This window comes from Chiloscyllium plagiosum, chromosome 6 (genome assembly GCF_004010195.1).
Source record: "Chiloscyllium plagiosum isolate BGI_BamShark_2017 chromosome 6, ASM401019v2, whole genome shotgun sequence".
Lineage (NCBI taxonomy): Eukaryota > Metazoa > Chordata > Chondrichthyes > Orectolobiformes > Hemiscylliidae > Chiloscyllium > Chiloscyllium plagiosum.
In genome coordinates, this window is record NC_057715.1 from 74,016,696 (window position 1) to 74,033,008 (window position 16,313).

The window sequence follows — 16,313 nt, forward strand, 5'->3', positions numbered from 1 at the left end:
CTTCAACCACAGGGCATCAATGTGGACTTCAAATGTTTCCTCATTTCCCCTTTCCCCACCTCACCCTAGTTCTAAACTTCCAGCTCAGCACTGTCCCCATGACTTGTCCGGACTTGTCCTACCTGCCTATCTCCTTTTCCACCTATCCACTCCACCCTCTCCTCCCTGACCTATCACCTTCATCCCCTCCCCCACTCACACATTGTACTCTATGCTACTTTCTCACCACCCCCACCCTCCTCTACCTTATCTCTCCACACTCCAGGCTCACTGCCTTTATTCTTGATGAAGGGCTTTTGCCTGAAACGTCGATTTCGAAGTTCCTTGGATGCTGCCTGAACTGCTGTGCTCTTCCAGCACCACTAATCCAGAATCTGGTTTCCAGAATCTGCAGTCATTGTTTTTACCTCAATGAATAGGAAGGGTTTGGAGGGATATGGGCTGGGTGCTGGCAGGTGGAACTAGATTGGGTTGGAATATCTCTCAGCATGGACGAGTTGGGCCAAAGGGTCTGTTTCCATGCTGTACATCTTTATGACTCTATGACATAATAGCAATACTATACTTTTTTTCCAGTTTAACCTATTTAATCTTTTCTGTTTCTTTATTGACTGGCCACTTAATTTCCTTCCAAGTTATCTGTTCCCCATTATCCTAACACATAATCTAGGCTGATTTGCCAATGATGCACTGAAGAAGATGTAGATCATCAGACGTTCTGGCCTTCTGGTGAGATGTGAAATCAAGTTTTGTTAGCAATATTCACTGTAAATCCTGCCACCAGGGGGAGGTCTTAAAATTAGAAAAGTGAGGGACACCATTGTGCAAATTTGTGATAGGTTGAAATTTTAAAAATTTAACTTGTATTTCTACTGCTCACAATTCTTGTTCCATTTTCACCAGATGATTCAGCAAGAGACCACCAACTTAGACAATGCAATGAAATCCTGAATTGGAAACTAAAACAGAAGTTGCTTGAAAAGCTCAGCAGGTCTGGCAGCATTTGTGCAGAGAAATCAAAGTTAACGTTTCAGGTCCAGTGGCCCTTCCTCAGAACTCAACTTCAACTCATGAATTGTACTGGCTTCTTTTTCGTCAGGTGATTTGAAGTGTACTATGATTGAGATTGCTAAATTTGTAAAGCTTCATTAGAAAAACTGATTACATGATGTTGTGATAGATAGACTCCTCATTGAGTAAGTTACTTCATTACTTTTTGTTGATCCCCTACACTGTCCAGCCCAATATTGGATTGACCATGAATGTCCATAGAACTGGCAGTTCATGTTGTTGTTATTGGGAGACTTCAGCATCTGTGCCAACTTTGGCACACTAGATGTTGCAGCTTTGGTGTGTTTGAATCTTGAAACAATTCTGAATCAGATTTTGGTGCTTGCCTCTACATGGACATGGTCAGCTGCAGCAATTATTCTACAGTCATAAGTTTGTCAGGTTCTTTTATAGGCTGTCCTTCTATCACTTGTGATCACAAATTCACAGGTCAATTCTCTCCAAGGAATGTGGCTTTACTGGAGGAACTGTGCATGTTGCTGCCTCCATTCTCTCTCTGGTGCAGTTACATGATCCTAAAGGCAAAACAATCCATCTTGGTAGCTTGACAGTTCCTGGAGATGGTCAATATATGGTGTTTCGTTGGTTTTGCCATTTTCTGCAGTCTACATTGCTTTCCTATTGTGCTACATCTGCCAAAAATACCAAATAGATTTTAACCTTCCATGCTGCAATGAACCTTTTCAATATCTGACTCTCTGTGAAACTGGAGTTAGCAGCATTCACCATGAAAAGGGATAGATAACTCTGGACATTCAAGTTGTAGGTCCGAACAGCCATCTAATTAGAGATCGGGCTCCTTTTCACTCATGTGACATTAGCTAGGGACCACCGGTAAGTACAATGAGTCTTGCCTCACAAGCTTTGAATAAGTATTTTATGTTCACACATGTGAATTAAATACTGTACCATGTTTGTCTAATTTTAGGGCAAGAGGAGGGGAAACTTCATTGAAGTTTCCTTGGAGTTAAATACTAGAAATTACTCAGTATGAATTACTCTGGGCTATTTAAATATTGATTTCAACTGGGATAAAGTGGAGAAAAGCTGGAATTTGATGAATATAGAGGTAGGATTCACAGCTTGATTTATTGTCGTATGACCCTTTACCACATTCTTACATAGATACAGTAGTTTTGTATATAATAGTGACATTATTTTTCTGATATTCATATTATAGTGCCCTTGAAGTGGGGATGTGCATATGCATGTGCGTACTGTGATGTCTGGATGTTTGTCTGAGTATGTTCACTCTTTAAATCAAATCCGAAGAGCCCTTGGCCAGCGAAATGAACACGTCCTATTGAGCTCAGCATCAGCCCAGGAGCTCCTGTTCCCTCCCGCGTCCTATTAGTGGTTACGGCCTCACTGCCTCTGCTTTCTGACTTGGGATTGGGGCTTCTTCATGTCAATCATCACTTCCCACTTGCCGGGTTTGGTTTTCCGGTATCAGCTCTAAAGCTGAGTTTGCAGCATTTGCAAACTGTACTGTGTTGGGTTGGAGGGGGCGGGAGAAGGAAATTCTACTGCATTCATAGTTTGGGATTATGTGCGCGTGTGGATTTTATTCCGCTGTGCATGGTGAAATTCTTCAGCCCCGTATTTTATTTAGTTTCATTTTATTTGGTTGACACAGCGTTTTGCAAATTTACTTGGACCTTGTAAAAGGGGACGGGGTGTGTGTGTTGGGGGGTTCTACTGGTGGGAAGGTTGGTGGTAAAAAGTTATGTCATGGAAGCTATTTGGATCTATCAGTTCCGTCTGATAGTGATCGGGGACTCGACCGTGGGGAAGTCCTGCCTCCTCCGGAGATTCACTGACGGCAAATTCAACGACGTGTCTGACCCCACGGTTGGTGTGGATTTCTTCGCCAGGCTGGTGGAGATCGAGCCGGGCAAGAGGATCAAATTACAGCTGTGGGACACAGCCGGGCAGGAGAGGTTCAGGTATGCGGCGGCGTGTTTATTTGTTGGTGGTTTGAGTGTAAATCAAAGTGCGGAATTTGCATGTCAACCGAGGACTGGCGGTGGGGCTTGGAGGTTGGCATTTTGCTGGACTCTGCTCCAGGAGTGATGTCTTTGGTTTGCATTATTTCCAACGACGGCTGCAATGATATAACTTCTGGAGCAGACACACTTCCTTGTTTTTTTTTCTCTGTCTCAGGCTCACAAAACGTGCGCTGTTCTTGTAAAAACCAATTCCGCCTCTGGGGCAATACTTGCAGCCCTTCAGGCTTGTGTTTTAGCTCTGCCTTTGGTACAGTCGGTCTCAGTTTGGAGCTGTTGCTGGCATCTGCGAGAGAGGGGCTCGCTACCTTCAATTTTCCATTCACTAGGTTCAAAACGCAGCAGCTGTCGATTGAATTGCGTTCATAATATGTTTCCAACTGATTTTATGTTTGGACAAACATGGATGTGACTGACCGTTGCTAATGGAAAGGAATCTACGGTGTTGGGAAGCCTGGAATTGAAAGGTAAATTTCTGATAAAGTATTTTAAGGCAGATGGGGTGCCCAATCCGAAACGTAAATTAGTATTCTGGAGTAGAGTCCGATTTAGCTCCCAACAATGGCCGGGTTGAAAAACATTACAATAAATATGGGAACAGCAGTAGGCCATTCAGTCCCCCCAGTCTGTTCAGTAAGATCATAGATATTCTTGTTCGTCTTGGCTTTCAAGACAAGTTAATGTGCTGTAATCAAAATTTACTATGGCATTGCAAAATTGTGCTTTAACCTTAGCTTATAAGAGCAACAGATGTAATTAGTAACATTTGACAATAACATGTAGATCATTCTTACCATGATGACTGTACTTTCTGTAAAACAGGTCCAGGTTGAAAGAAAATCTAAAAACATAAGAAGTACGGGTAAGGGCAGGAAATAGGATATTTTGCCCAGCAGCTTTCTCCATCTTTCAGTATATTCATGGCTGATCCTTTATCTGAATGCCATATTCCCAGACTCTGCCCACACCCCTTGATGCCTTTAGTGTCTCAAAACTTTATTTTATAAATGTATTCAGAGATTTGGAAACAAGTGTGATAAAAACAACATCTTCAGTTTCACCAACCTCTGAGTGAAACCTCTCTTCCTCTGTCTGTCTCCATCCACATAGGCCAGAGACAATGTCATCCTTGTATCCAATCTGTCAGCCTGCCTGAATGTAATGAAATCCCCCTCAAAAACACCAGTAACTGCAGGTCTAGTTGACTCCAGTCTTTTTCATTCAACAAGCCTGTCCCAGGAATCAGTCTGGTGAATCTTCACTGAACTTGCTCTATGGCAAAGAAACCCCATCTTGGGTAATGACACCAAAACTACACACAGTAGTCACGAGTGTGGCCTCACTAAGGTCTTGAACAGCAACAAAAAGACCCTTTTTTCCAGTGTTCAACTCCTTTGGCAATAAATGCCAACTTACCATTGATGTTCCAAACTGCTTGCTGCAACTTCATGTGTGTTTTCATTGACTGGGGTATAGGAACGCAAATCAACATTTCCCAATCTGTTATCATTTTAGTAATACTCTGGCATTCTATTTTTTCCCACCAAAGTAGATAACTTGGCATTTATTTATATTGCATAGTAACTGCCATGAGTTTGACAAGTCCTCAACTTGTCTAAATCACTTGAACCTCTTTTACATCCACCTCACCACTCACAATCCAATTTTGTTTTGTGTCATCAGGTAAGTTGGGCATATCACATTTGATTCATCCAGATCATTGATATATATTAATTAGCTGGGACCCAAGCATTGATTCCTAGTGTACCCCTCTAGACACCAGTTTGTACTCCAAAGAAGGGCCATATTTTCCTAATCTGTTTCCTGTCTGTTAACCAATTTTCAGTCTATTTCAGTATATTACCCCAATCCCATATATTTAGAATTTGCGTACCTACATCTTATGTGGGACTTTATATTTAGTTTTTTGAAAATCCAAATGCACCATATCCTGTGGTACCAGTCATATTTTCAAAAAATCTCTTTGGAGGTTTGTCAAACATTACTTCTCTTTCATGAATTCATGTTGACTTTGTCTAATTCAGTTAATATTTTCTGAGTGCCCTGTTATGACATCTTTTATAGTAGACTCCAGCATTTTTCACTTAATGATGTTAGGCTAACTGGTCTGGAATTCTCTGCTGTCTTTTTAAGTGGTCAGGTTACACTTGCCACCTTCCAATGTGTCAGACTGTTCTAGAATCTGCACAGTTTTTGAAGAGGACAACTAACACATTCAGTATTTCCATAGGACCCTGCATGTAGACTATCAGTCCTTGGGAATTTATCAGGTTTCAGTCCCATTAATTTCTGCAACATTTGTTTTTCACTAATATTAACTTGTTTCAAATCCTCCTCTTCACTACGTCCCTCAATTCATGGAAGTTATTATTGCTTTCTTCCTTGAAGACAGAATTAAAGTGTTGCTTAATTGCTCTGCCATTTCCTTGCTTTTCATTATCAATTCTCCAGTTTCTGACTGTAAAGGACCTACATTTGTCTTCCCTAATCTTTTTCTTTTTACCTACTTCTAGAAGTGTTTACAGTCCACTTTTATGACCCTTACAAGTTTACTCTTGCAGTCTATTTTCCCCTCTTAACCAATATCTTGCTTTTCCATAGTTAGATACTTAATTAACCACTTCTCATTGCTAGAACCAAATCTAAATTCCCTTGTTCACTCCTCAGTGTGTTATTCTAAAGGAAATCTTGTATCTGCCTCAAGAATAAATCCACCACAGTATTATTGCCAATGTTGTTTACTTAGTCTATATGCAGAATAAAGAATGATTATGCACCCTTGTTGTATAGTTCTCCAATTTCCTGTTTAATGATGTCCTTAACTTATCATTACTGTTTGGAGGCCTGCAAACAGCTCCCACTAATGTCTTCTGCCACATGTTGCTACTTAGCTCCACCCAGACTGACTCAAATCAACATTTTATGAGCCAATATCCTTTCTCACTATTGCACAGGTTTTATCCATTACTAACAGTTTTACGCCACCTTCTTTTCCATTTTTACTGTTATTTCTAAATATTGAAACCCTCATTCCAAGCCTTCATCACACTGAAGCTATGTCTCCGTAACTGCAATCATATCATACCCATTTACAACTGTTTACATTGCTAATTCATCTATCTTATTGAAAATGCTTGGTATGTTCAGATAAAGAACCTTTTATCTTGTCTTTTAAATGCTTTAATCTTTTTTTTGTTCTGTGGCTATATTTGCTGATAGCCCTTGTTTTCTCTGTCACCAGCCTTTGCAGTCTACTTTTCTGTCGTTCATTTCCATCTTTGTTTCCCTTACTGTTAAGTCCCAGCTCAAATTCCCACAGTCCTGCCACTCTAGTTTAAATCCTCCCCTCACTTTCTAGTGAACTCCCCTGCAAGGATATTGTTCTTGGTCCTACTGGGATGTGACCTATTCACTTGTATGCAACTTACCTTCTCCAGAATATGTTCCCATGTCTCAGGAATCTAAATCCATCCCCTCTACATCATCATCCCAGGCATGCATTCATTTAATCTACTCTCCTATTCCTGATTTCACTAGCATGTGCATTGGGGGGTGGGGGGTGGAGTCGGGGCTGGGTAATCCTGAGATTACTATCTTTGATGTTCTTTGCAATTTATTTCCTAGTTGCTTGTATTCTGCTTGCAAGACCTCATGCCTCTTTTCGCCACATGTCTTTGGTATTAATATAGAGCACAGCCGCAACCTCTGTCTGCTCACCCTGCCTTTTCAAAATGCCGTACACCTGCTCAATAGCTAACTATGTGCCTGGTGTTTTTACTCTTTCTGATGGGCACCCATTCCCTTGCTGCCTGTGCACACATTACCTGCAGTGTGACTTCTTCACTTTGCATGTTATCCATGAAGTTCTCAGCGTTATGGATTCTCCACAGTGATTCCAATTGTTGCTTAAGATACAAAACATGCGTTTCAAGTAGCTGTAGCTGGAGACACTTCTTGCACATGGGATTACGCTGGGTACAGGAAGTGTAACTGATTTCCCACATTGCAGAGGAAGAACATTCTACATGGCCAAGCTGCCCTGTCATGACGTGCACTCAAATTATTCCTATTATGTTTACTACTTCTCCTGTTGATATTAAAACAAACATTTGTGAAGTACTTACATCATTTTGAGTAAAATTATTGGTATGAATTTATTTTAATAGTCTAACAGTGAGGAGAGGAATTATGGAATTGAATCTTTGACTACTTGCACATTTCTTCTATTTATTTAGTTGTACATTGTAATGCTATGCTCTTTGACCGAAAATGTATTTCCTCTCATTTAGAGTCAAAGAGTCATAGAGATGTACAGCATGGAAACAGACCCTTCGGTCCAACCCGTCCATGCCGACCAGATATCCCAACACAATCTAGTCCCACCTGCCAGCACCCGGTCCATGTCCCTTCAAACCCTTCCTATTCATATACCCATCCAAATGCCTCTTAAATGTTGCAATTGTACCAACCTCCACCACTTCCTCTGGCAGCGCATTCCATCCACTTACTACCCTCTGCGTGAAAAAGACCCTTAGGTCTCTTTTATATCTTTCCCCTCTCACCCTAAACCTATGCCCTCTAGTTCTGGACTCCCCGATCCCAGGGAAACGACTTTGTCTATTTATCCTATCCATGCCCCTCATAATTTTGTAAACCTCTATAAGGTCACCCCGCAGCCTCTGACAATCCAGGGAAAACAGCCCCAGCCTGTTCAGCCTCTCCCTGTAGCTTAAATCCTCCAACCCTGGCAACATCCTTGTAAATCTTCTCTAAACCCTTTCAAGTTTCACAACATCTTTCCGGTAGGAAGGAGACCAGTCCTGCTAAGATTTGCTTTCCCAAAATGCAGCACCTCGCATTTATCTGAATTAAACTCCATCTGCCACTTCTCAGCCCATTGGCCCATCTGGTCCAGATCCAGTTGTAATCTGAGGTAATCCTCTTCGCTGTCCACTACACCTCCAATTTTGGTGTCATCTGCAAACTTACTAACTGTACGTCTTATGCTCGCACCCAAATCATTTATGTAAAAGACAAAAAGTAGAGGACCCAGCACCGATCCTTGTGGCACTTCACTGATCACAGGCCTTCAGTCTGAAAAACAACCCTCACCACCACCCTCTGTCTTCTACCTTTGAGCCAGTTCTGTATCCAAATGGCTAGTTCTCCCTGTATTCCGTGAGATCTAACCTTGCTAATCTCCCATGGGGAACCTTGTCGAACACTTTATCCACATTAAATTGTATATGCCCTGTCACCTATCAGCCCATTGTGTAATCTATCTGTTACCTTGAATGTTTTTGCTGTTCTCACTGATTACCAATACCTCTGCTTTGCATTATCAGTAATAGCAAAATTGTGTTCTATACCCTTCCATTTTTTCTGACACATCCACAAAGGTGGACCCTGTTGTGCACACCCCTGCTGACTCTTATCCAATCCCTTTACTTAGATATTTCGTGTGAGTTGTCTTGATGAGTGCAAGACAAAAAACTTTGACATAGTGCGGCTTGTTAAGCAATTATCAAATTCTGTAGTATCAAAGCATGATTTATAAGAATATATTTACTAGGGTTGAGTCTTATGTACTTTGCAAATCTTTGGCAGTTAGGACCGTTTTGGAGCGTTGACCTCATTTACAGCAGCAACATGCCTCTGAGATAATTTCACAGGATGCACCCAACATCAAGCCAGCTCTATAATTTCTGTCCAATTAGGGACAACAAACAGGATGTAGAGATAAATGCAGACCTGCAGATTTCCCTGTGCATGTAGCAAGTTATGTTGCTGGTGTGTATGGAATATGAGAGGACTGGAAAAAATGGAGCAGTGAAACAACTGGAGGCAATGGTCATAACTTACTCACCACCAGCACTGATCCTTTCTTACTGCATTACTCCATGCAATTTTCAGAACATTTCTAGCCCTTCACTGCAGGCTTTCCAATGATTCAAGAGGGTAAAAATAATTGATTTGTTTGGAACTGAACATCTGTTTTATGCACCTTTTTTTTTTCCTGATAAGTTTCATCAGTGTGATGTCCTCTGTGATGACAGTAAAATCTCATTTATGGTGGAAAATTGCTGTTAGTTGTTTACTGATAAGCCTTAACTAGCTCCCCACTGCTACTGAGTGAATTGCCATCGTCACATTGGAACCAGCACTCAGAAGAGCAAAAGGTGGCAGGAAATCTTCAGGAACTGACATAATTTCTCTCTCCAAGACTCTCCTGCCCCCTCTGACTACAAGTGTGCTTCCAAATTCTGGGAAATCTCTCCCCTTCATGGTCTATTTTTACTATAAAAGAGCCATCATCTGCAGGTGCTGGTGTTGCCTGGGCTGGTCCAGATCCGAAGACCCACGACAGTAGGTTATAGTTGAACAGGTTTATTTGAAATCACAGCGCTCTGAAAACTTGTCATTTCAAATAAACCTGTTTGACTATAACCTGGTTCTATGAAAGAGGTAACACAAACTCCTCGTGCACAATTTCTCGACTCTCTCTTTGTATCATTGCATCCCTTCAATTGTTTATTAGAATACACAAGGAAGGGAACACTGAGAGATTCTGTCTCAGTAAATATGTTTGTTGCTGAATCATTGCACTGTTTCACTGCATGAAGCTCCCAAATTGTGGGCGGCACGGTGGCACAGTGGTTAGCACTGCTGCCTCACAGCGCCTGAGACCCAGGTTCAATTCCCGCCTCAGGCGACTGACTGTGTGGAGTTTGCATGTTCTCCCCATGTCTGCGTGGGTTTCCTCCGGGTGCTCCGGTTTCCTCCCACAGTCCAAAGATGTGCAGGGTCAGGTGAATTGGCCATGCTAAATTGCCCGTAGTGTTAGGTAAGGGGTAAATGTAGGGGTATGGGTGGGTTTCGCTTCGGCGGGTCGGTGTGGACTTGTTGGGCCGAAGGGCCTGTTTCCACACTGTAATGTAATCTAATCTAAACCATTTTCACACCTTTCATGTTGTCCTTTTTCAAATGTTTTGATGCACAGAAATTTTAAATGTTTCTAAGTAAACTAATACAACTAGTTCATTAATAATATTTACTTTAAGTTACTGCTTTTCCTTCTCCATTTCTATTTCTACTTATTTTCTCTTTTTCCTTGCACAGCAGCCACTAGGTATTACAGCTTTTTGTCTTTCTGGAAAATATCTTTCAACTGCTGAATTTTTATTCAACTGCTTTTTATATGTTGTGGACAGGGTTCTGGCTGTAGCAGACAAATCTTATGACAAACTTAATTTTTTCCCTTTTGGGTTTGCTGTAAAAGTACATCTTAAGTACTCCAGTAACACTCTCAGTATAGGCGCATCACCTTGCCTTGCAAGATACTGAGCCATGTAATTCTCTAATTTAGACATTATTCAAATATTCAAGACCAACAACTTTATTGCTTCCACAGTACACATCATCAAAGCTAACCAAATCTTGATTAGATTAGATTCCCTACAGTGTGGAAACCGGCCCTTCAGCCCAACAAGTCCATACCGACCCTCCAAAGAGTAACCCACCCAGTCCCATTTCCCTTTGACTAATGCACCTATCGCTACTGGAAATTTATCATGGCCAATTTACTTAACCCTCCGGTGAGGGGAAACCGGAGCACCCAGAGGAAACACACGCAGACACTGGGAGAATGTGAAACAGTCGCCCAAGGCTGGAATTGAACCTGGGACCCTGGTGCTGTGAGGCAGCAATGCTAACCACTGAGCCACTGTGCCGCCCATCTCATAATTGTACAGAGCTGAAGAGGCCCTTCAGCCCATTAAGTCTGTGTCACAACAAGTACCTGTACACTAAATCTAATTAGTTCCACTTTCCAGCACTTGGCCCATAGCCTTCAATGTTTTGGCTTGCTAACCTGTTGGATAAGACTTATTTTTTAGGATAGAATCCTTTTAACCAGTTAGCACAACCCATGGACATTTTGCATTGTGATAAAAGCCTTTGCAAATTCTGGTGTTTTTTTTTGCTGTTTCTATAACTAGGCATATTAAATTCCTAGTTGCGATCAAATTTGGGCGGTAAACTCGTATTTATGAATCTTTCTAACTCACCAATTTTCTATACAGACTCTGACCTCACACCTTTAAAACATTGTCTGAGTTGAGATGTCACTTCTTTTTTATACTGATAAAACCTTAAATTATCTTGGGACTGTGACTTGAAAGAAGTTTTGGGATTTATATATTAATCAATCGAAACGTGCATCCCTATTATAAATAATTAAAGATTTAACAGCAATCTAGGTTTGTTCAATACATCACATTAGCTATATGACACTTTGATCTTTTAGTATAAATTCTGTGTCCTGTTTCCCTCCCATTGATGAAGGAGCAGCAGTGTGAAAGCTTGTACTTTCAAATAAACCTGATGGACTGTAACCTGGTGTTGTGTGATTTTTAACTTTGTCCACCCCAGTCAACACCAGCACCGCCACATCATGGGGAAGAAGTAAGGAAGGGTAATCTGGAATTGGCATTAAAGCACATGTTGAGTAATTTTTTTTTTCCCCTCTGTAACTAACCTTAGCTACAATTGACTTCATGCTCAATTGGGGAATCATTTTCGAAAACTGTATCTTTTCCTTGTTGACCATAAAATGTTACCTATTTGCTCTAAGTCAGAGATCCAAATCTTCCAATTCTGGGAGCATACCAAAGAAACTTGGGTTGTTTTTTTTTATTTTTATGTAGCTTTAATACTACAGATTTTAATGTACTGGTTTAAGATGTTCTGAGAACACACGGCAAAATTGTGCAAAAATCTTTCAACATATAAACAGGTTGGTAAAGCTAGAAACAGTAATGTGTAATGTTCATTTAGTTTATTATTGACAAATAATTTCTAACCTATAATTCAGAGAAGTCCAAATTACATATTTGACACGAACATGGGTGGATTTTAACGGGAAAATCACAAAAAGGCTTCTCTTTTATAACATTTTCTTTATTGTCATCTTCCCGCTCGATACAAGGCTATCTGATATTTTATGACCACCTAGTTGTTTGAATTGAAGCTCCAGGCCTTTTCACAACATATTATTGTTCCCTAGCACTGCTTTTCCTGAATTAAGCTTTGTTGTAAGAAAAATTTTAATATGTGCTGTCATAACAACAGATTGCCTTTTCATAACGTAATTTTGTCTTACTCTCGCACTATTGCAAAAACAAAATGATTGCATTTTTAAGATTTGACTTTAGGTCTTTTAAGCATAATAATAGCTCACTTAGCTTACTAATTTGTGTTCTTATCCTTACAGTACAGTGTCCTTGGCTCTGAAATTCCTGGAAATATAGATTCACAGATCAAAAGGAGGCAATGTGCCCCATTGTGACCTTACTGCTGAAAGAAGGAGCCCTCTGGCTATTTCCAAACTATAGCTCTTGGTTCATTATTTTATAAATTACAGCATCTCAAGTGTATATTCAAGGTTTTTCATTAAATATAATGCAAATTTCTGCCTCTATCATGCTTTTAAAGTAGTGAGTTCCAGACCAGTGAGCCTGACAATTGATGGGCGAGCTGCTGGAGGGAATCCTGAGGGACAGGATGTACATGCATTTGGAAAGGCAAGGACTGATTAGGGATAGTCAATATGGCTTTGTGCGTGAGAAATCATGTCTCACGAACTTGATTGAGATTTTGGAAGAAGTAACAAAGAGGATTGATGAGGGCAGAGTGGTGGACGTGATCTATATGGACTTCAGTAAGGCGTTTGACAAGGTTCCCCATAGGAGACTAGTTAGCAAGTTTAGATCTCATGGAATACAGGGAGAACAAGCCATTTGGATAAGAACTGGCTCAAAGGTAGAAGACAGAGGGTAATGGTGGAGGGTTGTTTTACAGAGTGGAAGCCTGTGACCAGTGGAGTGCCACAAGGATCGGTGCTGGGTCCTCTACTTTTCATCATTTATATAAATGGTTTGGCTGTGAACATAGGTGGTATAGTTAGTAAGTTTGCAGATGACACCAAAATTGGAGGTGGAGTGGACAGTGAAGATTATAATGGGATCTTGATCAGATGGACCAAGGGCTGAGAAGTGGCAGATGGAGTTTAAATTGGATAAATGCAAGGTGTTGCATTTTGGGAAAGCAAATCATAGCAGGACGTATACACTTAATGGTAAGATCCTAGGGAGTGTTGCTGAACAGAGAGACCTTGGGGTGCAGGTTCATAGCTCCTTGAAAGTAGAGTCGCAGGTAGATAGGATAGTGAAAAAGGCGTTTGGTATGCTTTCCTCGGGGCTGTTTTCCCTGGAGCGTCGGAGGCTGAGGGGTGACCATAGAGGTTTATAAAGTGAGGAAGGGCATGGATAGGACAAATAGACAAAGTCTGTTCCCTGGAGTGAGGGAGTCCAGAACTAGAGGGCATAAGTTTAGGATGAGAGGGAACAGATATAAAAGAGACCTAAGGGCAACTTTTCACTCTGAGTGTGGGACATGTGTGGAATGAACTGCAAGAGGAAATAATGGAGGCTGATAGAATTGCAGCATTTAAAAGGCATCTGGATGGGTACACGAATAGCAAGGTTTGGAGAGGCATGGGCCGGGTGCTGGCAAGTCGGATTAGATTAGGTTGTCATGGAAGAGTTGGACCGAAGGGTCTGTTTCCTTGCTGTACATTTCTATGAATACCCCTACCTCCCACCCGCTACTCCCAATACTCTGGGTGAAAAATGTTCTCCTAAACCCCTTCAAATTCTGCTAATGTTAGTAGTGTTATTAAGTTGCTTTGGCTTTATTTGTTTAGAAAAAATTCTAAAACGTATTGATAATCAGACACAACATTTTCAAAACATCCAAATATTTCAAATAGTCATACTGAATTTCAGACTTTGCAAAAAAAAGGTAGAAGAACAAATTTGACTGAATTGTCTGAGCTTTGTGGTCTGGAGTGGCATTTGGTTTTTAGGGAACATTACGGATTGGAATTGGATATCTGGTGGGGCACATAACAGGAGGTAATTGTGCTCCTTCTGAGATAGTTTCTATTTTATGGTGTCTTGGTTTAGTTACTGGTGGATATGTTGTGTCAGCAAGGAATTGATGGCCATGGAACAGCGTTGGAGAATGTTGTGAAGAGCAGATAAAGCTTTTATTTTGGACATTGCCTTAAAAAAAAATCCACTCAAGGTAACTTGTGGTTCATGTTCAATTAAATTAATGTCATTTATCCTTTAACCATGTAGGGGTAGGTCTGCAATTTCACTAAATTTGTGCACTTTTATAAGAGAAAGTTAATTGACATGAAGAGAAAAAAAAAATGCTTGTTTTTCTTTAGCGTCCTCCGTAGTTTAGGAGTACTCAATGCCAATTATAATAAAGTTGTAACAAGTCAGAAAATTGACAACCTGGGTTTTTTTTAAAGATCTTGGACAACAACTGCGCGTGGCATTTAGGGAAGGGCTGACTGCTTCTTTAGGTTCTGAACTATGTAGGAAGAAAGGAACAGGTGCTTCTGCAAAACTCCTGGTATGTGGTTATAAACAGAAATGGGAAGATGCAAAGTAGAGAGAATTGATTTTTTAAAAAATATATATATAAAAGCTCATATCTACAATAATCGAGAAACCCATTTCCACTCCTTTGAATAACACAATGGTGAATAATTGGGAATCTTCATTTTACCTTTTCAATGAATCATGGAATTGTGGCTGTAAGAGCTGCTCCTTTTATTCTTGAGGTATTTTAGGTGTTGGAGGTGATTTATTTGAATTCCGGGAGCAGCAATTACTGTTTTATAAGCTGTTACATTGTTTTGGGAGTTTGGGGGCCAAAAGATCAAAACAACGACACTTTAAAAAGGAGGAAGACAGACTAAAGGCAGTGACCACATGGTCAGAGAAAGAAACATACACTGCTGTCTGACACAACAGTGAATCTGCACAGTTAATGCCTTTGCTGTTTGATTTCACGTACCTCTGGACATTGGAGTGCATCTAGGAAAAATTAACAAATGGTGATATTTACAGCTGACCCTGGAGGAAACTGTGGGAGAACTCACACAGGAACAGCTAAGTGCATAGTTTTTAAGTGTAACCTTGCTGTAAATCTACAATAGTGGGTAGAGTTGGTTCTTTTTTGATTGTGTTTTATTGAGGTCTGTCTCTTAATTACATTTTAAAAATATGAAGCATAAGTACTAAGTTAGCCTGGAACAGTGTTCTTTTTTTAAGAGCAAAACGATGGTGCTATTTTCTGGATCTGTAGATTGTGAAGGAGGAAAGATGGCCTTTTGTAGAGTGATGTGCTCTTCCTGTCAGATGTGGGAGTTGAGGGAGAGTTTCCATGTTTCTGATTATTATGTCTGCAGGAAGTGTTTTTGGTTGAGAATCCTATCAGATATCACTGATCAGTTAGAGCGGCAGTTAGAGGCAATAAAGAATTGACAGGAGCTAGGGAGTGTGATGGATGGCAGTTACAGGAAGGGGGAAAGCCCCAGATACAGTTAGGTAGTTGGGTTAACTCCAGGAAATGTAGGAGAGGGAGGCAGGTAGTGCAGGAGTCTCCTATGCCTATCCCCATCTCAAACATGTTTTGGAAAAGGTAGAGAGTGATGGACTCTCAGGGGAATGTAGCATGAACAGCTAAGTTTCTGGTACCGAGAATGGCTCTAATGTAATGAGGGGGTACGTCAGGTTCCACGCGACCGATTGTGATAGGGGACTCTCTAGTCAGAGGCATCGATATTCCTGCGGCAGGCAGCAAGAAATCAGAATGGGATGTTGTCTCCCTAGTGCCAGGATCAAGGGTACCTTGGAGAGGGTGCAGGATGTTCTCAAAGGGGAGAGGGACCAGCAGGACGTCATTGTACACATTGGATCTAACGACATAGGAAGGGAAAAGAATGAGATTCTGAAGGGAGATAGAAAGTTAGGCAGGAATTAAAAGAGAGGTACTCTATGGTAGTATATCCTATGAGTTATGAGCTAATGAGGGTAGGAATAGGAAGGTAGAGCAGATGAATGCATGGTTGAGGAACTGGTGCAGGGGAGAAGGGTTCACATTTTTGGATCATTGCAATCTCTTCTGGTGTAGAAGTGACTGGTACAAGAAGGACATATCGCACCTGAATTGGAAGGGGACTAATATACTGGCAGGGAGGTTTGCTAGAGCTGCTCAGGAGGTTAGGGAGGAGAGGGGGAGTGGGGCCCAAGGAGATAGTGAGGAAAGAGATCAATCTGAGATTGATTAGATCAGATT

General features: G+C 41.0%; 1 protein-coding gene across 1 annotated transcript in view; it reads left to right on the forward strand.

Moving 5' to 3' along the window:
• The first annotated feature begins 2,431 nt into the window (after positions 1–2,431).
• The window catches only part of LOC122550705 (ras-related protein Rab-39A-like), a 21,081-nt gene continuing 7,199 nt past the window's right edge, over positions 2,432–16,313 (forward strand). The window contains exon 1 of the mRNA XM_043691841.1: positions 2,432–3,017. Coding sequence (XP_043547776.1) covers positions 2,803–3,017 — 215 coding nt within the window. The 5' untranslated portion in view covers positions 2,432–2,802. The remainder of the gene's footprint in view (positions 3,018–16,313) is intronic.